Raw genomic sequence first — 21,926 nt, 5'->3', positions numbered from 1 at the left:
GAATTAGAATCCTGAAAGCCCAAATCCTGCAAACCACAATTCCCAGGGAGGAGGGGGCTCTTGGGGCTTGGGCAGAGGACAACAGGCGATTTCTCAAGAGGTAGAGTAGGCTTTAGATTGCATCCAGGGTAGCTGCCTGTCTCCTGTGAAGCAGAACCAAATCACATTGGTCTCTGAAAGCTGGGCCACTGATTTCCTCTGCTGCGTCAGGCATGAGGTCTTCAGGAAGAGGCTGAGAATGTAGCTCAGTGGCTGGTCAAGTGCTAGGATGTACGAGGCCCTGGAGGCTTGGCCCCTGGCACTGCAAAGCAAAAACCAAACTGGACCCAGAACTGTAGACTCATCAGTTACTGGTCTACACCACTTAGACCAATAGCCTATCCTGAGGTCTTCAAGCTGGTTTGGTTTGTCCACTATTTGCTCACTTGTCAGTGTTATTTTTTAAAGTTGCTATGTATTTCATCTTTGCAGCAATACTGGAAGTACAGATTGCGTAAGGACTTTTGGACAGTCCTAGTTTGTGTGTTTTTGGTAATTTTATTTTTCTTTGGGTGTGTGTGTGTGTGTGTGTGGCACTAGGGATTGAACCCTGAGGCATTCTCCATCTGAGCTAAACCCCCAGCCCGATTCTATTTCTTATTGGGTAACAGGGTCTCACTAGGTTGCAAAGGGCCTTGCCAAGTTGTCGAGGCTGGCTTCAAACCTGCGATCCTCCTGTCTCAGCCTCCCAAGTGGGATTACGAGCGTACACCACCATGCCCAGCTATGTGTTTTTCATAAATCTGACACTGTCAAAGTACATTACACATTGTGTGTGTGTGTTTATGTAAGCATGTCAATGTTGAAAATTCCTCCAAGAGATTCCTTTTTGGTCAAAGATAACTGTGTACATATGTGAAAGCACCAATGCCAACCTCAGTATCCTGCATAGGGAAGGGGGGAGAGATGGGGAGGCAGAGGGGGCACCAAGTGCTCTGTGTGCATGCCACTGTCAACATGATTTACGTTATGATGTGAGACTGAGCCAATAAAAGCACATGTATGTATATGCACACATATACACACACAGTATTCTGAGAATCTCAGGTCCTGGGTAACAATGCAGCCATGACTTCATAGTTTTTTATGGACCTTTCCAAAAAGACTCAGGTTGTCCAACATGGTATCTCAGACCATCACAGTTCTAAAACTAGGTCCACACAATTACCAGTCATAGTGGTATGCCTTTTTACGTTCTGCTTCTTGACCTATTGCTTTATGAATATAGTTTATCTGATTATAACCATTAAAATTGTGTGAGACAACCTAAGCAGCTACGGGCACAGAATTATATATCTTACCTACTGTGTTACTTATTTTGGAGGCTATGTTTCTCAAATCGCACCCTTTTAACGATATAAATACATATCTCAAAGAATTTTTATTATTCCTTCTAGAACTCTAAGTTTTAGGATTTTAATCTCTTAAAGCTTTAGAGTTAAGGTGCTTTGATCTTCTGATTCTAATATTCAATGATTACAAATTTTGGGATTTTGTCTTCGAATTATGGCCCCAAACCATGTCGAAGACTTGAAAAGAGACATTCTCTACAAGTCTTTGTTGGAAGCGTTCAAGATCACATTTTCAAGAAGTTAAAATGTAGCATCTTATGTTATATATTCCTTTAAGCATCCCTCCTTACTTTTTTTTGTGGTACTGGATTTTCTGGAAGCCCTTCTACATCCGGGCTACACTCCCAGACCTATTTTATATTTTTATTTGGAAACAGGGTCTCTTAAGCCAGCGAGGCTGGATTTGAACCTGCGTGATCCTCCTGTCTAAGTGCGGGGATTACAAGCGTGCGCCACCACACCTGGCTCCTCCTTAATTTTAACTAAAAAAAAAAAAATTGTTAACATCTCAAACTTTTTTCCAGAAGCCATTTCTTTAGGTTCTATTTCTAAACCAACCATGGGAGGTCACCTAAATTTAAAGCAGCCATCCCCAAAATGCATTTACTCTTTATACTCAGCAGCAGTTCTGTACAGGGGTAAGCCCATGAGATGGGTAGGTCCTACAGCATTACCGTAAGTGAGGATGTACAGAGGTTTTCCGTTCGTGTCCATGGTGGTCAAGCAAGGAGCCTTTGGAGAGATGGTCCCCCATCGCTGCAGTGCGGCTTCTAAAGAGGGCGGCCAATTCGTGACCACCCCCAGCTGTTCCCCACGCATCGGCAACATCTGGGCTCCCTCTGGCTTTGGTTGGTTTGGGTCTGGTTGTTGAACTAAATACATTTGAACAAAAGAGGTTTAGGATTAAAATATAGCCATTATTTGTATGATTGCCTTTTATTTTTTGTTAAGAGAAGCCAAGAGATTCATATTTGAGGTATAAATTAGCAGACAGAAAACATACCTTTCTAGAATCAGGGTCATGATTTATATACTAGACACAAAGAGGTATCAGAAATATTTAATTTTTATAATTTCCAAGAAAAACGAGATAGAGAATTTGGGTAGATCCCAGTACATTTGTAATCTCACAGCAGGCAAAACTACATGTTTTGCCATGCCCAGTGTTCAAGATTTAAAGTCTGTATTTGAAATTTATCAGCGTGCAGCAATTCTGGATTCCCAAGATTTCATAATCTTGCTATGTTATATTTTATCCTCAAGTACTAAGATGTCATTGTCAATTTTCTACAACTTCTCTGAAATAACAAGAACATAGAACTAGTGTTCTCTCATGTAAAATTAAGTAAATGCACCAATAATAAAACACAATCTTGCTCATGCTTCAGATAGGTGAGAAGCAAATTACCCCATCTCTGAAAGCTTGCGTCCTCAGTTTATAACTGACCACTTCTACCTGTTGGCCAGAAAAATCAGCTCTTTTACTTGTGGCTTAACAGCAAGATAACAAGGAATTTGGATGCCACACAACCAGACTTTATTTTGTTCCAACCTGAAGCTGCCTTTGCTAAAAATGCTCAGAAGCCGGGCGCGGTGGCGCACGCTTGTCATCCCCGCGCTTGGGAGGCGGAGACAGGAGGATCGAGCAGGTTCGAAGCCAGCCACGCGCGCTAGCTTAGAAGACCCTGTTTCCAAATAAAAATGTAAAAATAGGTGTGGGAGTGTAGCCCGGAGGTAGAAGGGCTTCCAGGAACCCCAGTACCACCAAAAATAAAAATAAAAATGCCCAGAAGCATCCTGGGCTCAGAACAGTCCCTACACTGTAGAGTGTTGAGAGGAAAGAGAGGCACCCTCTCGAGTTCCCTCCTTGGTCCTCTTCCCAAGCTCATTTAGGGAACTGCTCTAAGCTTCAGTTTTTCATAATTTTGCATTTAATCACTTTTCTAAAAAAGGGGCTCAGAACAGGACCCCATTTTGCTGAGGTTGAGAGTTGTGGAGTTCCGTCCACCTGTGTGATGCTTGGTGTACCCGTCACCACATCCCTTCTGATACAGAACTTACATCTTCTAGATCAGTGAACGCCAAGATTATCGCTCTTAAAAATAAAAGTAACCCTGTAGGCAATTTTTGTTGGACCATAGAGGTATCTGAAAGAAATGAGGTAGGAAAGGGTTCTTTTACCTTCTAATAATTCTTCGAAGTCATCAACAAAGAATTCTCGTAATGGCGGTCGTTTAGGTCTTTTGAGGGTATTGACAAGCTGCTGAATTTTTGCCGAGACCCGGCTACTTACCGGTACTCCTGAAAAAAAAAAAACAGGAACCAGGAGCTAGATGGACTGAACCTCACCTGCCACATGCAGATTTGGGGAAGAACAGAGCAGAACTCAAAAATTTCTAGCAAACAACGAACTTTAATAGGTAGTCTTCAAATGCTGGTATGGGCCTTTTCAGGATCGTGACATCAAATATTTCGTAGCTTTGAAAATACAGGGGGAAAAGTGTACAATCCAGAATTCTGTGTCTTGCTTTCTCATTAAGTAGTCTTGTTTAATTTGGCTCAGATGAAGCAAAGGTAATTTTACAAGGTCAGTGGTTCCCAAGTGTGGGTTACAACACGTCACAACTGTCCTGGGACCACTCCAGAGCTTCTTATCAATTAGGCTTCAGGTATGACCAGACCTGCACCCATCAAACACCCCCAGGTGATTCACCTGGGACATCATACACTGAGAAACATTGGATGTGAAGTCAGGTTCAGAATTTATCTGGGGAACAAAGAAAGATGGTGGATTTTACAGATGACAAGGTCATTAAAATGCCAGACAAGGACAATGACCAATTAAATAGGTAAAGGGCTTACCAGGGAACTGAAGTAAATCGGGGAAAGCCAGTCATTTGACACTGGAATAATTTCTACTGTATTAATCACAAGGCTCATGAATAAGTGGCTTGTAGGCCTTGTTAGAGATTGGGACAAGGCCTGTTAGGAAACAGTTATCGCAAGGACTTGAACACGGGGAGACAGGTGGCACATTAAAACTATGTTTTTTGGTTTATTGGTTTTTTTTTTTTTTGCTGGGGTTTGAGGCTTTTAGAATCCTACCTCCACACTACACCCCTAGCCCAATTTTTTATTTGGAAATAGAGTTTCACTAGGCTTCTGAGAGCTTTGCTAAGTTGCCAAGGCTGGCTTTTAACCTGCAATAAGTTAATTATCTTCAGAAAAAAGTCCATTTTATTTTACTACTGGGTTTTTTTTCTTTTAACTTTAATGACTCGGGGGCAAGGCTAAGACTTAAGGAGAATATGGCAGGAAGTTCACATCTGTACCTTGCTGTATTGGATGGGGGAAAAGTAATAGCTACTGTCATCAGAACACACAGGTAAAACTGAGGAACCTGGGAACACTTCTATTACATGTTTGATCAAATCATTCCTAATGCATCAATTCAGAGAAGGCCCTGTTTTTTCCCAAGTCTAAAGCACCATACTATGCCTGTCAATTCTTTTGCTTTATATTTCATTCCACTTTGCCCCAAGTAAACATTCAGTCTTAACACTTATACCCTAATATCCTAATTGCTGAGCCAACATGAGTTTTTCATTAATGAAAAACTATCTTAGAATAGTTTTTCTTCTCATGATTGAGTATCTGCCACATTTAAGCTTTTCCTATATGGAGTAGCTCTTGACCAATGAGCTATGTGACTAGGCCATGACCAGGAAGCTCTCGGGAGGTTCATAAGAACCTGATATCCTGGCATGCTGGGACACACCTGGAATCCCAGTACTTGGGAAACAGAGACAGAAGGGTCATGGGTTCAAGGCCAGCCTCAGCAACTCAGCAATCTAAGCCCTATTTCCAAAATAAGATATAAATAAGAAGGGCTGAGGGTGGATTTTGGAGGTAGAATGCCCAAATTCAATTCCCAACGCCCTCAACCCACCCTCCCACACACATCTGATAATAAAGATTCAGCAAATTGACCTTAAAGTTAGAACTATTTGATCACAGACATAGAAAGGTGCGTGGGTGCAAAGGGGGAGAAAACTCCACAGGGACACCTACCATCCCCTGTTTCCATGAGCTCGGCATTGCCGTACTTTGGTGCCGTCCGGGAGGTGGTTGAACCCTGCGGCCTTTCCACCTGTATGGAGTGCTCTGAGGTGTACGTGGTTACGTCAGGAGGTGCAGAATGATTTTCTGTAAAGACAACAACACGAGGTTTTCTGATGGTCTTGATGGTTGTTCAAAAGGTGAAGCCACGGGACCTCCGAAATGCCACAGCCTAGGAAGAGACTTGCTGGGCAGGTGAGCGTCCTTTTCCAGGGTATGGGATCAAAAGATTACTCCGAATCTGTCAGCCACAAAAGCCTCCCACGAAGATCATCTTTTGTTCTGTTTTCCCCAGGAGAACAAAGTTAGCTAACACTTTAGATGTAATTTTCACAAGGAGAGCCCCACTGATGACTCGCTTTCGCGAGACCGTTTGGCACATCCCTTACCCGAGAATACCCACCTGTCAGTGGGCTTAAACTAGCCCCCCCCCCAGTTGTACTAGGAATTGAACCTGGGGCTTTCTACCCTTCCAGGCTACAACTATAGCTTTTTTGAAACAGTCTCGCTAGGTTGCAGAGGCCGGCCTTAACTTGTCAATCTTTCCATCTTGGCCTTCCAAGTACTAGGATCACAGGCATGTGCAACCGTGCCCTAACACCGGACATTTACACTCTCATGATTCCAGAGACTGGGAGCCCAAGCTCTACGTGTCAGCAGGCCTGTTTTTTCTGAGGCCTCTCTTGTTGGCTTGGAGGTGGTCTCACATGGTGTATTCTGTGTCCTGATGGCTCCTTCTTTTGAGGATCCCAGCCATGGTGGGTCTACCCTCTTGGCCTCATATTACCTTAGTTATCTGTTGAAAGTTCCTGTCTCCAAACCTACATGTCACATTGTGGGGTGTTGGGAAGTGGGCTTCAAGCTGTGAATTAGGAGCACGGTTTACCCCCCAATAAGGGCTGGTCCCGAACCTGCGCTCTTCCTGTCTCAGCCTCCCATGTACCAGGATTACAGGCTCTAACCAAGTTTTGGTTCGTGTTTCAAAAAGGATCTGATTCTCTACAACTCCATCCCTTTGTAGCCGAGTATAATCCTCTCCAGGGCCTCACATTTCAAATGGAAACAGTAGAGGCTAATGCCTCAGGGGCAAAATTTGGAATTAGCACCCGAAAACAAAAGCAGCCAAGAACTAAGCTTGCACTTTGGTACGATTCGAGTTACTTAGTACTCCCAGGTGCTGTATTGTTGCGGATATCCAATCAGGCTTTGCGATGGACAGTGTTTTCCTCTTCAGAGGTGGAGAAATAACAATCCCAATACATCAGGTGATTCAGCCAACCAACATGACAGCTGGGTGACTTCAAAGTGCCTTCCGGATTAATTTGTCACCTCGCCTCCCTCCCCTCCTCAGGCTCCTGGCATATGCCATCTCCACAGGATAATAAACCCAGCAGCTGGCTGCTGCTAGGAGGCTGAGGAACCGTGCCATGATGGTGATGCGGTCCACCTGCTGTGCTGGAGGGCAGGACTCCCAGGACGAAGTGGGCTACCCGGCTTCTGAGAAGCACTTGAAAGCATCTTGTACACACAGATGCTCGAGAAAACCTGGCTGAAGGATGAGAAACGGCGGGCCCAGGTACCAAGTGCAGGTCAACATTTCAGCTGCACATCAGCTGCAGACATGAGGCCAACAACACCCACCTGAGCTCTGACGACTGGAGGACTCATCACGGGTTTGTAGCTTCTAAGCAAAACTGCCCGCTCCTCCCCAGATAGAAGTCACAGGGCTTTCGAGAATCATGGCGGCCATCCTTCAACCCCACATCCGGGGTCATCTCTGCTCTGAATCCTGCACCTGGCACTAAGACGTCTGCTTTCCTTGAGAGTTTCATCAAAAGGAGGGTCTGTCTCAGCCACCCTGGCATGACTTATGCTCTCAGTGGGGGACACAGCTTCCTGAAGAATTGAGAACTGAAGATGTAGCAACAGTCAAGGGCAGTGCCCTTCAACCATTTCTATGACAGCATGGTGGTTTTCTATGGCCAACTTAAGGGCACCTGGCTGGTCCTCCCTCTTGCATTCCCTGACCTCCTTGGTTTGACACCTTTCTAATCACCTGCTCTTGGAGGTCTCTCCTCATTCCGGTTCCCTAGTGGGCACAGGTGCATAGATGCTGAAGCTGTACTTCACCGAGCCTGCATCCACAGATGCTGAAGCTATGCCCACAGCCCACGTCCTCTGTGCTCCATAAAGGCTGGTAGCATTTAGCGAATGAGGCGTGAATGAATAAATTCATGAATACTTGACAAGTACAGACAGAGTGCCCTGGTTCCAACGCTGGCTAGGAGGCATTCTTTAATTCCAAGAGTGGCTGGGAGTCCCAAGTGGTCAATGCTGACAGCTCCCACTTGAAAGCCACTTTAATTATTTTCCAGTCCCTAAATAACTTTTAAACGAAGAGACAGGAAGTCGAAAAACCAGCCTTAATATGTTGAAAGTGGTGTGCTTGAGTCCAGCTAATTGACAATGGATAACAAATACGGCTCTCGAAGGACGCCAACGCCATTATTTCTACCACTGCTGCTCTCCGAGAGCAAGAAATACACTCCCACCTGTAAAGGGGGTGCTTGGGAGACAAGTCTGTCTGCTTGGCTGCTCCAGTTTCCTGGCAGGTGACAGATAGTGTCCCCACGTGATGTAGCATGATGTCTCTGCACGAGCTATCCAGGTGGAGGAGACAGGGAGGTGGAAGTCGCCTACTTCCTGGGACACACTGCTCCAGAGTGTAGAGTACAATGCCTTCCCCAGAGGGGGCAGGTCCAGTAGCTTTGGGTCCCCGCGAGGCTCAAGAACTGCAGAAACTCGGACCCAGGCCATTGACTACAAGACATCAGCACAGGCTAATCCAGCCTGCCCAACACAATTGCCTTGGATGTGAGCTTTGCCAAAGACAACTCATGGGAAAAGCAAGATTCCAGTAGCGCCTGGAAAGGACAGAGCCACATCCCGTGGGGGCTGAGCATCCACCTGGGTCTTCCTGCCACCTTCTGCCCCTGGAGATCCGGACAGCTTGAAGGCGTCCTGCATCCATGTTGCCTTCCATTTGCCCAGAAGACAGGGCTTTCCTTCTCAGTCTCGTGATGGTCAAGTCCAGTAGAATTCAGCTGAACTAGTATTTTCACACAGCAAATATAACCGTGTAGGCTACAATAAAAAAAAAATTAGCCATCCTATTTGATCAACTGTCTTATTCCCGTGAGTAGTCAGAGATCAAGAATACTTTGTTTAGCCATGTCTCCTACATGGGTTTTCTTCCACTGTGTAATAATGCTCACAGTGACTCAGCTGCTCTTCAGATTTGCAGACAAATCTATAGGTTATGCCAAGAAATGGTTAAGCATTCGGAGGCTACACATTTGAACATTTCAGGCAAAGATTTCAGAGTCTGGGCTGACTTGCACACAGTCACATAGTTCTTCCAGTCTTCAATGTTTTCTTCCCGTGATTAGGGGATGAAAATTTCATCAACATGTGATCTACTGAAGGAAACTGTTCCCTCCTCACTGACCCTGAGGTCTTGCAAACACATGGTCATGACTACCCAGGCCTCCCTTCCGCAGGCCAGGTGACAGTTCCTCCCTGCCCTTCCTCCCTGTGAGTAGGTCCATGAACGCTAGAGCTCCATGAACGTGTGAAACTGATGAGCAGAAAGGTGCAAATGACTACTTTGAGCTAAATGCATTCCATCACTGGAAAAAAAGACATTCATAAATGCATTTCTACTGTGTACAGTAAGATGTAAACGAGCAGATTTAAGAGGTATTCCTGCAAGACAAGGCAGCACCCTCTTGCAGAATTGAGCGTGGATTGGATGTAAAGGCTAGGATTTTCTTGAACCCCCAAGAAGAAAAGAAAATTCAGTTTCAAAAGGCATGGTTAGCGGAAGTATTTCGGAGGGAGGAAAGAGGACCCAGCCTATGTTTTAATGATACGGATGAAGTGCAGGACAACCTGGAACAACAACAACAAAAATGTAGGGCCAGGAAGTGCCTGCGGGACCCTTGCATGGCCAGATGCCTGGACCAGGAACACTGGCCAGGTAGGCGACCACGGAGCATCCATGGACAGTCAACCACAGCAGAGGTTCTCGACCAATTCCCAAGAGTGCAGCAGTCTCAATCACAGAAAACAGTGGTCTGTGGGGACAGCCACGGATGTGCTTGGTGGACAGTAGCTCTCAGGATGCAGGGTAAAGATGCTTAGTAGGCCCTCTGCAGTGCGGGAGTGGTGAAGAATTTCCAGGCAGAATTGCAGGTCTGGAGCAATGGACAAGGAAGTCACCTTTTAAATGCAGGAGAGTGGGCAGAGTCAGCAGGCTCAGAGTAAGGGCAGGGCAGACTTGGGGAGCCACAAGACAGATCGCTGGGAAAGCCTCTGTGTTGCTTGTTATGCAACACAAGATCCATTTTCTTCCTACTTTTGCAAGAGAGTAGTTTAAAACTCTCCAACAAGCCGGGCGTGGTGATGCATGCTTATAATCCCACTACTTGGGAGGCTAAGACTGGAGGATCACAGGTTCAAAGCCAGTCTCCACTACTTAGTAAGGCTCTCAGCAACTAAGTGAGACCCTGTTTCCAAATAAAGTATAAAATAGGTCTGGGAGTGTAGCCAGAGATAGAAATAAACCTCTGGGTTCCACCCTAGTACCATCAAAAAATAAAACTCTCAACTGGACGTGGTGACACATGCTTGTAATCCCCACGCTTGGGAGGCAGAGAAAGGAGGATCGGGCAGGTTCGAAGCCAGCCTTACTGGCTTGAGAGACCCTATTTCCAAATAAAAAATAAATAAATAAATAAAAATAAATAGGTCTTGGAGTGTATCCCAGGGGTAGAAGGGTTTCCAGGAACCCCAATACCACCAAAAAAAAAAATAAATAAATAAATAAAACTCTCAAACATAGGTTGGCAGAGTGTGGACAGTGCCTTGCTCGCCACCTGCTTCTACCAATAAAGTTTTATTGGAACAGTCGTGCCCACTCGTTTGCACATGTCCACTGGCTGCTCTTGTGCGGTGACATCAGAGCTGGGTAGTTGCGACAGGGGCCATATGGACCTAAAATATCTAGTCTCTGGCTCTTTATAGGAACTTACTGAGCTGTTCTGAAGTAACATTCTAGCCACAAAGATGCCCCAGCTAAGACTTCGGAGTAACAGATATCAGTCCTGAACAGCCATCTTGATCAACACCAATCTCAATATATTTGCACTATTCTAATACAGTAAATGTATGTTTATCAGTAATACTTTGAATGGCTACCTATAAATGAGGGTGATTTAGCACAACTGTAGCTATTCAAACCTTCGGAGCAAATTCCCTAACAAAGCAGAAGCTTGTAGAGGTGGAACTATCAGCCTCTTGCTAATTATTTATCAAGTATTTACACTTCTGGGGTGAATACCATCGCCTGTTGATTTCTCATGTTAGTAGAGAAAAATCCAAGAAATTAAGAATTTGGCTGCTAATATGAACAGTATATACATATACAGTATATATATACGGGGGCATATACCTGTAATCCTAGTACTTGAGAGGCTGAGAGAGGAGGATCACAGGTTCATAGTCTTAGCAACTTACTGATACCATATATATATATATATATATATATATATATATATATATATATATATATATTCAAGTTATAGCTCAGAAGTGGAATGCCCAGGGTTCAATCTTCAGTACCATAAAATAGAAAAAGGAGAATATATATATGAACAAATGAATGAATGAGTGAACAATTTATAATGGAAGCAATGTCAACTGAACCCTAAAATGGCAATTACTTCTGGCTATCTGGCTACGGAAAATGCATCCTAATCCATGCTGTGACAGTAATTGGATGAGCTGAAGATGACAAACTCTCACAATATCTATTACGAGATGGAAACTAAAGCTATGAAAGAAATCCAATATCCTAAGTATACCAAGTTCGGTTCCAAATGTGTAATAATGTTATCTAGTATGCTTTATTCTTATTTCTTACGTCTATAAGTTAATTATTAATTAGAGTGCCTCTTCAATTTTTCCATTTCTATTTTGCTCAAATAATTCCTGTAATATTTTATGCTGAATACTTTTTCCAATTATAGTCCTTAAAATTTAAAACCATTCCATTAAGTCTACCAGCTGTTAAAAGTGATGATCTTCCACTTCTAATACTAAGTAAATAGCATAAAAGCCCCTCATTTCCAATTATTTTAAGGTTCCTATTAAGTATGTTATGAGAACAACAAAGTCAGTGGGTTTTCGTGATGGGGAGCGCACCTTCCTTGAGTCGCAGGACGTGGCACGAGCAGGTCTGGTTTTCTCGTAGTATTGGTTCAGTCTCGGAGCGTAGTATTGCTTAGGGTGGAGACATGCCCATCAGGGCTCCTAAGTAGGAGATATTTCACCTTTTAAGATGCGTAACAAGAAGAGAATAAAAGCTTGCTTGTGACTTGACATCAGAGGTTGAACCAGCGTGACAACTGAGATACGGTGCAAGCCATCCACACGTAAAGGCTGGCATCCTGAAACTTGTGCAATAATCCACAAAGGACTTGAGATGTTGCTTCCACAACCAGTGTCGGGAGCCTCCTGTACCTTCGACCCCTTGGCCTTTTGTCCGCCTTGAGCAGGATTCTCTATAGCCTCCAGCTTGCGTACTCCCCTGGAGGGATCAGTGACTCGGGTTTATTTTGCCCTGCGATCTTCCAAACACTCCCCGCGTTCACGCGGCTTTCTCCATGGGCTTTTGATGATCTCAACAAAAGGCCAAATGCTGCCACTTTTGATTTTTATTTTTTACCTCTTTTGTTTTGCCACAGGAATAAATAAAGTATTCTAATTCTCATCAGGATTCATTATTCTGCTGCTGCTCCCCCCCAAAAAAGTACTTCTTACAGAACACTCCCAGATATTCTAGGAACCTACCTTCGTGCCAAATGAGATATTACTGAAATGTCACACACTGAGGAGTTATACTTAGGCTACACAGAGCCTTTGTGTATATGAGTAATACAACCTTTTATAGTGTGGATAAATTTAATTCTCCATGCTATAATTTGCTCCAGTATTTGAAGTGTAAACTCACAAAGGAAAAGCCAAATACAGTGATTAATCTGCTCAAAAATATGCCTTCCTCTTGCTAAGAGTCTGAGCGCCTTTTGAAAAGAGGTCCAAGCCAGAGACTAGGAATACTTGCTAATAGCAGAGGTCATGTCTGACCACCCTGCTTAGGTGATACAGCCTCGGCCACCCTCCTGGGTTCCAACACACACAAACATTTGGTTATCAAGAAATATTTACCCCATTAAGATGTATGACTACAGCACACTAATAAAAAAATTAAGAACTATTTAAGGGTAATGCCTTTCTGTTTGACCTTTAAGTCACAGTCATTTCAGTGATGCATAGGCACCCGTGTCTGCAGTAGCGCAATTCCCAATAGCCAAACCACGGAACCAACCTAGATGTCTGTCAAAAGATGAAGGAAGTAAACACAGTATACATACACATAAGATAATTTTACACAGCCATGAACAAAACCATGTCATCTGCAGGAAAATGGTTCCTATTAGAGGTTGTTATGTAAATGAGATCAGCCATGTAACAAAGGCAAGGGTGGTAGGTTTTTTCTCATATCTAGAGAGAAGATAAAACACAAAAGGAACTTTAGCTAAAGGGGAGGGAGACCATTAGAACAGTGGAAGGGGACTGAGGAGGGATGCCGGGAAGGGGAGGAGGAAGACTGAGAAAGAAAACAATTCAAATAGCGCCACGTCCATATATGACAGTATTGCTACCCATCTCTGTACTAACGTGTACAGGAGGGAGCGGGGCACGGGGTGGGACTCCGAAGTAAGTACCAAGTGCTGTGTGGACGTGGGGTTCCACCGCTTTCGCTATCGCCTCGCTGTGTATTTACAATCCACTGACAAGAGAACAGAGATAAAAACTCACTGATTTCAAACAGAGCTCATCCGTTTCCGCGAACCCGTGTATACCTTGCTGAAATCATGTTAAACTAGCTTAATAAAAACATGTTGCTTTGGAGGTACTTAAATTTGTGAAAACAATTCCCATTTCCTCTGTCACTCGCGTCAGTGCTGAGAGGAACAAAGGAAATCAATGATTTTTTTTCCCCCATGAAAAAAACCTAACGCAAGGAGAACTGACCAAGACCGTGACGGGAGTTACTGGGAGTCGTGGGCACAAAGCTTCCTCTCCTGGCAAGACAAAACCCTTCTCTTTCTGGATTTGTAAGGGGCCAAAGCTTTTAACTTTAGCTTCGCTCCAGGAGTGAGGGTGGGGCAGGGGTCTCACTTCTGCGCAGCTGTCCACCAAGTGAATCGCGATCTAAACAGGCTGGTACCCAAAAGGCTTTGGAGTATTTAGCTCACGCATCCCCGTCTACCTGCTTCCCATTGTGGAGGGCTTCAGACATGGTTTTTCGGTCCCCCGCCCCCTGCAGTTGTGCGGCTTTTAGTGGAAATTCTGCGCCTGTGTATCCTTTGCTCCCAGGACAACGTAGTAGACAGCAGCCTCCTGGGGCTGATCCTTTTGCTCTTCAAATGGAGAGGCAATACTCAAGGTAAGTAAGTTACCTTATGGAGATCCTTAACTACTGGACCGCTTTCTCATCTGAATTCACAGCGGAACATGAATAGAAACAGGCCCAGATGTCTTGCTTCTCTGTAGTGAGGACTCACCCAGGCACAAAGACAGACAGGTCTGTGGGCCCAGCTGGAGGCAGACCAGTGTGTACCACCACCCACGTCCCACCCCGCCGCTCGCTCAGCCAACACACTCTTCGCCTCCAACGGTTCTTACCCCATTTCCCTTTCTACACTATTTTTAAGCATCTCAGGGCACTGCTTCCTACTTTTGCGTTTTTTTTTTTTTTTTTTTTCCTAGTCGGAAGATCTCCCTTGCTCTAGAATCTACACACAAAACAGTGAGAGGCAGGTAAGTGTCAATACCGGAGGCAGAAAACAGCCCAACGCAGCGGTGATTATGGCTCCCAACTTCCTCCTGTGGCTCCCACGACAATGCCACAACGATGTTAGAATCCCGTCTTGTTTATCAACACTATTAAAATTTCATTTAGGAGTATATTCTTGCCTGTGTGGCAAGATGAAAATCTATCAGCAGTAATGGCCACACGTTTCCCTGATGAACAAGAAAGGCATTTCTCTACAAATGAAAAACTCCTGAAATTCCAGCTGGGGGAGAGACTGGGTCAATAAAAAGCAATCAACCAACACTTTAGCAAGAGCCGGAGCACCCCATGCCTCTGCATTGTATCTGTCAGAGGAGGTCAGGAGGAGAGGGCACCGGGCTGCCTAGTGTTATCAGGAAAGGCCCGGCCACCAGGCCTGCCAAGCACACTCACCTATGTGCGTCTGGGCCATGACGTCGGCCAGCCTGTGGGCGGCGCCACTGCCTCCGCTCTGTGTGGAAGAAGACGAGGTGGTGGACGTGGTGGAGCCGTGGATGGCCTGGCTGATCCAGTGCTCCATATTGATACTGCCCTGGCTGGAGGTGGGGGTTCCCTGGGAGTCGCCCTGCACCGAGCCTTCATCTTCTGAACCAGAAGAGGTATCTAAATGGGAAGAGATGCATCTCAGTGTGACAAGAGACCCTCGTGCCTCCTTCCAAGACCGAGCAACTGACAAAGCAACGGCACCCATGCTAGAGTTCACCTTTGACGACGGCCCCATCTCCACTCTCGAGGGCAAACCTTCCACTGACAACCGCATGCTCACACAAAATCTATTTTCTTTTGCAAGCAGTCATTTGTTATAAAATCTTCTCGTTACTTAGTTGATTTTTCTCTATGAAAACTGGGTGAGATGGGTCGCGATAAAACATGTCAATTTTTTTTTCATTGAAATTAATGGGAATATTTTTCATTTAATAACTTTCCATTTAGCAAGGGTTGTTTTCTGTTTTGCTACCAGGGACTGAACATGCCAATACACCCAGAAGGACCTTTTTTATTACAGTGGGCCTGCCTCGTTAATCTAGGATAATTGTTATATCTTTAACACTTTAATCACATCTGTAGAGTCCCTTTTATGTCAACATTTACAAGTTCTGAGAAACATGTGTATCCAAGAAGTTATGTTATCCTGTCTACCTCTGTGTACCATCGAGACATGAAAAGACAAAGCGTAGTTTTTAATTGTATATATGTAAAGGACATATACAGTTTATATACAATTTAAAACCTAGTAATAATAAAAACTGAAGGAGATAAACAACCCACTGTATTTAATTTTAATGGGCAAAATATCTAAGCAGTTATTTCACCAATGGACTTTTACAATGATAATGCATGTTGAGAGGCTTACTATCGTTGTCAGAGAAATACAAACTGGAACCAGAATGTCATATTCTTTCACATCCCCTAAAATAGCTAGTAGAGAAATACAGATATCACCAACTACTGTTGAAGTGGAGAAACTAGAATGCTCATACACTGATGAAAGTATAATATGGTGCTACCATTTTAGAAATAATTGGGCAGGTCTCTAAAAGCTAAAGAAAATCTTTCAGCAAAACTTACACTCCTAGGATTCTACCAAAGATGAATGGTTATTTAAACCCTATGGTCCACAGTATTTGTTAGAACCCCAAATCTCAGAAACATCAAGTAAAGTAGGCTTATTCCTTCATGTTTCTAATAGATACCTGGATAATTGTTTCACCTTGGTTTTGAAGACCATGAGATAAAAGTTTATTGAAAGTTGAGAACTTGGGTAGTTATATAAAATTCAAGATAAAAGCAGTATCATATGCCTGCTAAGGTTTGAGTTTGACACCCTCCCCCCGTTAAAAAAAAAGGTTCCTGTGTGGGAAGCTTTGTCCTGTTTGGGGATGTTGAGGTGGTGAAGCCTACAAGAAGTTGGTCCTCGTGCAAGGAAGTTGGGTTATGGCAAAAGGTATTCTATGAATGAACTAAGGAGCTCTCTCTCACAGGACCCTGTTTAGTTCCAGCAGGAATAAGTTATTAAGTAACAAGACTGGCCCATGGATCCCTGTAGCTTCCTGTCTTTCCAGTGTGATCTCTCACACACACCTGCCCCTGCCATGTCCTCACCTGCCTTACTATGAAAAAGCCAGAAGGCCCCCGCCAGAGCCAAGCAGATGCAGCTACCATGGTCTTGGTCTTCCAGAACCATGAGCTACATAAACCCTTTTTCAAGTACCCAGCCTCAGGAATTCTGTTATGACACCAGACTACTACACAGTAAGAGAGTATAAATGGAGTACCTGCAGCCATTTAGACCAGAGCTTGCCGGTCCTGTATATCTCATCTGGCCAGCTGCCTGTTTTAGCAAATGAAGTTTTATTGGTGTACAACCACATCCATCAGATGCTTTCAAACTACACTGTCCAAGTAGCAGAGACCTTCTAACCTAAAGCTAAAATACTGCCTGGCACACTCCAGGTAAAGGCTGATGACACCTGATGCAGTTAGCTAGCTAAGAACTGTCCAACTTCCTTTCTTCCACAGTATTCATAGAACACTCTGAACATACATACACCGTCTTGAGCAGAAGCAAAGATCAACGTCAACTACAACTTTATTATGTATAAAGTCAAGCGCATAAAATTTTCTAAGACCTTACAAGTACACATTTTGAGTCTTACAGAAAGCCTAGTCGTCTTCCCAATTCAACCCATACACTGTTTTGGGGATTCTGGATCATAAAAACCTGAATGATAGCATTATATTCAAAGCCAGAGAGACTGCAGCTGCTATGTAGTCCACTGATTCTAGGACAAGCTGATTATGTTTAGGCAGCAGAACCAGCCGGTGTGCCCCTCACCTGGAGGTGTATAGGCGTCCATCGAGGTCTGTACAACCAGGGACCTGCGTTTCGAAGGCATGGGTACCGCCATCTTCCTTTCTTTGTGTTTAGCAAGAGCCGCCTGAACAGCTTCTGTGTGAACATCTAAAATGAAGAGAGAACCCAATTACTGCATTGTTTCCAGCCAAGATCAAAAAGCCAGGGCGCTTCTCCTTCCCCCATCCAAAGCGCAGGTGTCTCTTTTCTGGAAGGAAAGAAGGTTGACCTGTCAACTTGAAAGCCTCAGTAGAAAGACATTAAAATTCGTCGATTGACTCATTATTTATAGTATTACCATAGAATATGCGCACATAAACAAATACTGGCTTTAAGATGCGCTGCGGCTCTTCTTAGGGCCAATGAACCTTGGTCTTTGGATATTTCTAACAGGTCTCAAGTTCAAGGTTCTTTCCAATGCACTGTCAAGGGAGAAGGAACGCCTCATGTCTTGTTAGTAGGAGTCACAACTTACGCTTCCTGAGCGCTCAGTTATGGGCCAGGCACCGCACTAAGTGTTTTACGGTATTAATCCACTTTATCAGTTCACTCCGTATTTACTGAAGGCATACCTTGTAAGGTAGTTTTAGGGGTTGAGCATTTGTTATTGGATCTATGTAAGGTATCTCATGCCAAATCCTTTCAAACAGATAACTAAAAAAGGCCAAGGATGAAAACATTTAACCCCAACATTCCATTTGGTTACTGTGTGTAGTGATGTCAGAGAAGAGCATCTTACCATGAAATCTGACGACAAATGAACAGCCATTTGCCATCTGGAATCTCCAAGGAAAACCCACCTCCAAGGCCCTAAGACTGAGAACGGTGTCAGTGGGCGAGTGGACCAGAGATCGAGTGAAGGAGGATGCGTGCAGTATGGGCTTGGCAAATAGTCTGGATGCTAAGCTCAGTAAGACAGGAAAGCAACCGGGAATTTCAAGCAGGGCCAGGACATGAACCCTTCTTCCATTCTAGTGGGATCACCGGGCAGCTATGGAGAAGACACCCCAGGACATGCTGGGAAAACACAAGTCATTGCCCAGATATCAACAGACAACCCTCATGATGTTCTCAACAACTAGAGGAGGGTACCGGCTTATTCTGATCTCATCAACGCAACTAGGAGAACCCAGGTGTGACCACCTCCAGGGCTCTGGACACAATTACGCCCCCGTCTTTCCTGTGGTGTCTTAGGAGCCTACGGACATGCTAACTCTTCATAAAATCCTTCCCTAACTACTTGCATCAGCACTGTTCTCTGCCAGCCACTGCACCTTATGATCTGGAGCTGGCCTCAGTCAACTACTGTGTGTGAGGTAGTCAGCCTCTAGCTCCTTTTACAAATAGTGTTTTATGGGGACGCAGCCCCACTGCTTATGTCTAGGAAACACTTGCTGATCCTTATCTTAAAGCATATTACACAACACACACGACTAACTTATCACTGTTTTACCTTGCTTAGCTTTGGTGTGCACAATTCTTCTCAACTACGCTCAAAGTACATTAAAATGAAAACCTAAGTTTCCTCCACAGGTTTTATTACATTCCCAGATCAAAAAGCAGTAATTGGTGTCGATTCATGGCTTAGCACAACTTATCAAGAGAGATGACCTAATTGTCCATGTATCAAACACTTCTAATTTTGTATATTCTTCCTTTTAAAACTTTTTGGATAAACTTTCCAACTTGTACGAAGTCTACAAGAATAGCAAACAGATTCTTATTCAACTTTTTAACCCAGATTCTATTGTTTACATTTTAACCCATTGCTTTCTCTGGCTTCTCTTCCTTCCTCTCCATATATGGTCTTCTGTATTGCAGTAAAAGTAAATCATAGCTATCATGCCCTCTCTAAACACTTCAATATATTTCCTGAAAGCCAAGTGTCTTAAATATTTCTCAGCATCTGGAAATTTGGTAACAAATCTATTATCCAATCCAAAGTTAAAAAAAAATACAGCAATCATTCCAATGGACCAAATATTAATATTTGGTCTCCCTAACCTCTGGTCTATCTAGGACATTAGCAGTGTCCATCACATTATCTTTACACTCATCGAATCTGAATGTCTCTTCAGTTTTTTTTTCTAGAAATTGCCAACTTTAACGAATACAGGCCAGTTGTTTTGGGCTCATCCATCAACAGGGTTTCTGATGTTTCCCCAGAGTTGGATTCATTATGCATCTCCATAGGGACATCAGGCATTTGTCTGTGGCAGGTGTTGTCCATCAAGTTCTTGCAGGATACAGATGCTACTGTTCCACTGCAATTGAGAATTTGGGAGAAGACAACTCGACAGTATGAATATACTGTTTTTCATCTAATATCCAACTTCTTCACCTCCTCCTGGACAAAGGCAAGATTTAAGCAAAACAAAATTAGCCACAACTTCAAGAAACGCTTGCAAGGCAGACCTAGTGGCATACGCTTGTAATCCCAGCATTCAGGAGGCTGAGAAAGGAGGATTGCTGTTCATCGACAACCTCAGCTACTTAGTGAGGCTTTTCACAATTCAGTGAGATCCCATTTCAAAAATAAAAAGACAAAAAAAAATGCTTGTGGTTTTCTCTGCTGAGAAAACTTGTTTCTACTTTGAGGCTTCCTCCAAAGACTTGATGTGCACTTATCGTTCATAATGACTTATCACCTAATCACAGTACTATACTATCCAAGTTTTTTCACAATTCCCAAGAAATGAGAATTAAAAAAAAATGTGTGGCTTACCCCAGGCTAAAAATAAAGTCCACGATTCTTATGAAAAACAGGTGTTTTTTTTTTTAACTGGAAGAGTTGAATACATGACATCTTTGTGGGATTCTATTATCTTAAGGAGTAAAATGAATCCTAGGGATTCTGAGGGAGGCCTGGCATGGGACTCCCACCACCTTAAGACAGGAGTGTGACTGGCACTGAGGACTGGTCTGAGGTGTCATATTTTGAAAGCTTTATGTCCAGCTCACATTGCATTGAGATGACTCAAGGCTAAGATTCTGTTGTCAATCTAAGCATACAGTAGTATGTTTTAAAACCTTGATAATTTTTTCTTCATAAAGGTAAAGAATGTCTTCATTGTCCTAAAAACCATGGAGAAGCCTCAATTTTTTAAATGAAATAGAAGACAACAAAATAATTTGTGTGATACTGAGGATTAAACCCATGGGTGTTCTACCTCTGGGGTATACTTCAAGTCTTTCCTATTTTATTTTGAAACAGGGTCTGAGTTGCTGCAGCTGGCCCCCAAACCTGCAATTTTCCTGCCTCAGCCTCCCAAGTACTGGGATTGTAGGTGTGGGCGCTAGAGGCTGCTTCCTCAGAATGGGAGAAAAAATGCAGACGTAACCTGCAGGACTCTGGTACCATGAGCAAGAATAATTGCTGTTGCTATGGCAACATCAAGTTGGTTGAACAGAAAAAAACTGAGCAGTATATGAAGTAGTGAAGTAACTTTTCAGAAGGACAAGCTTATATCCTATTTTAACTTTAAGACAGAACAAACTTATACGTCCCCTGAATATTCCATCAGACTATATAATGAATAATGGTAAGAAAAACGGCAGAATAAACCCTTCCCCAAACTGCACTCCAGGGTTTAATCCCTGCAGACCAACAGACAGCAGGCTAGACAGAAGGCAAAATGGAGTAACAACTTCCGTGAGCTCAGGATTAACCTCTCCAGCAGACAGTGTAACTATGGCCCAAGCTGAGCATGAAGATCTGAGTCAGCAATTACAGCACATGCTAGGCAGCTGCGCTGTATAATCCCAGGCTCACCCCAATACCCAGGCCGAGTAAGGACGTTAGCCGACTAACACTTTAAGGGGATCAAATGAAAGCACAGATCTTTGTGGAATGCCATCTTCAAGTGTGATAATCGGGGAGAAGAGACCAAATACCCACCATTTTGCAATTTTTCTCGTTATTCCACCATTATTTCTTCCTTTTGTCTTCAACAAAGCTGGGCAATACTTCTAACTCCTAACTGGAAGGAAAATACCCAGGGTTGTTAACTGGTGAAAGCTTTTAAGATGCCCAGCTTGAAGAGCGACATGTTTAAGAGCCAGAGGAGCCAATCCTGCAGTTGAGCGAGAAGAAAAGGGGTAAGAGCTGACAAGACGGAAGAAACTTGATAAAGTCTACTTCCTGCAGGTGTCAGCTCCGCTGGTCCCAGAAAAGCCAGCCAGTCTCAGTGCCCTGGGTTCAGGCAAGCCAAGGAACAGTGTGTGGGACCAAAACATAAGTGCAAAGAGTGCTGAGCGTAGTGCTGCACACTTGTGATCCCAGCATTTGGGAGGCTGAGACAGGAGGATCGCATTTGGAGGACAGCCTCAGCTACTTAGGCCCCCTGCAACTCAGTGAGACCCTGTTTCAAAATAAACACTAAATAATAGGGCCGGGGGGGGGGTGTAGCTTGGAGGCAGAATGCTCCTGGGTTCCATTCTCAGTAGCACAAAAACCTGAAAAGAACTGTTAGCCAGGAATAAGAACAAGTTTACAATTCTTTTCCCCCAAACTGGATCAATCCTAAAGGAGCAGCTAAGATTGAGAACCCTCTAACCCGGTGAGGGTTCTCATTTCTCCTGA

At 43.9% G+C, this 21,926-nt stretch overlaps 1 protein-coding gene across 2 annotated transcripts in view; it reads right to left on the bottom strand.

Moving 5' to 3' along the window:
* The window catches only part of DIP2C (disco interacting protein 2 homolog C), a gene marked incomplete at both ends in the record, with an annotated part of 371,916 nt that overhangs the window by 106,338 nt on the left and 243,652 nt on the right, over positions 1-21,926 (bottom strand). For both annotated transcript variants that reach the window (XM_080716999.1, XM_080717000.1), the window contains 5 exons: positions 2,066-2,263; positions 3,573-3,692; positions 5,463-5,597; positions 14,884-15,093; positions 17,327-17,452. In XM_080716999.1, the coding sequence (XP_080573125.1) occupies positions 2,066-2,263; positions 3,573-3,692; positions 5,463-5,597; positions 14,884-15,093; positions 17,327-17,452 (789 nt within the window). The remainder of the gene's footprint in view (positions 1-2,065; positions 2,264-3,572; positions 3,693-5,462; positions 5,598-14,883; positions 15,094-17,326; positions 17,453-21,926) is intronic.

The sequence above is a fragment of the Muscardinus avellanarius genome (genome assembly GCF_963383645.1).
Source record: "Muscardinus avellanarius genome assembly, chromosome: 20".
Lineage (NCBI taxonomy): Eukaryota > Metazoa > Chordata > Mammalia > Rodentia > Gliridae > Muscardinus > Muscardinus avellanarius.
Note: the sequence above shows the minus strand (reverse complement) of the source record. Positions and strands in the feature narration are given on the sequence as shown.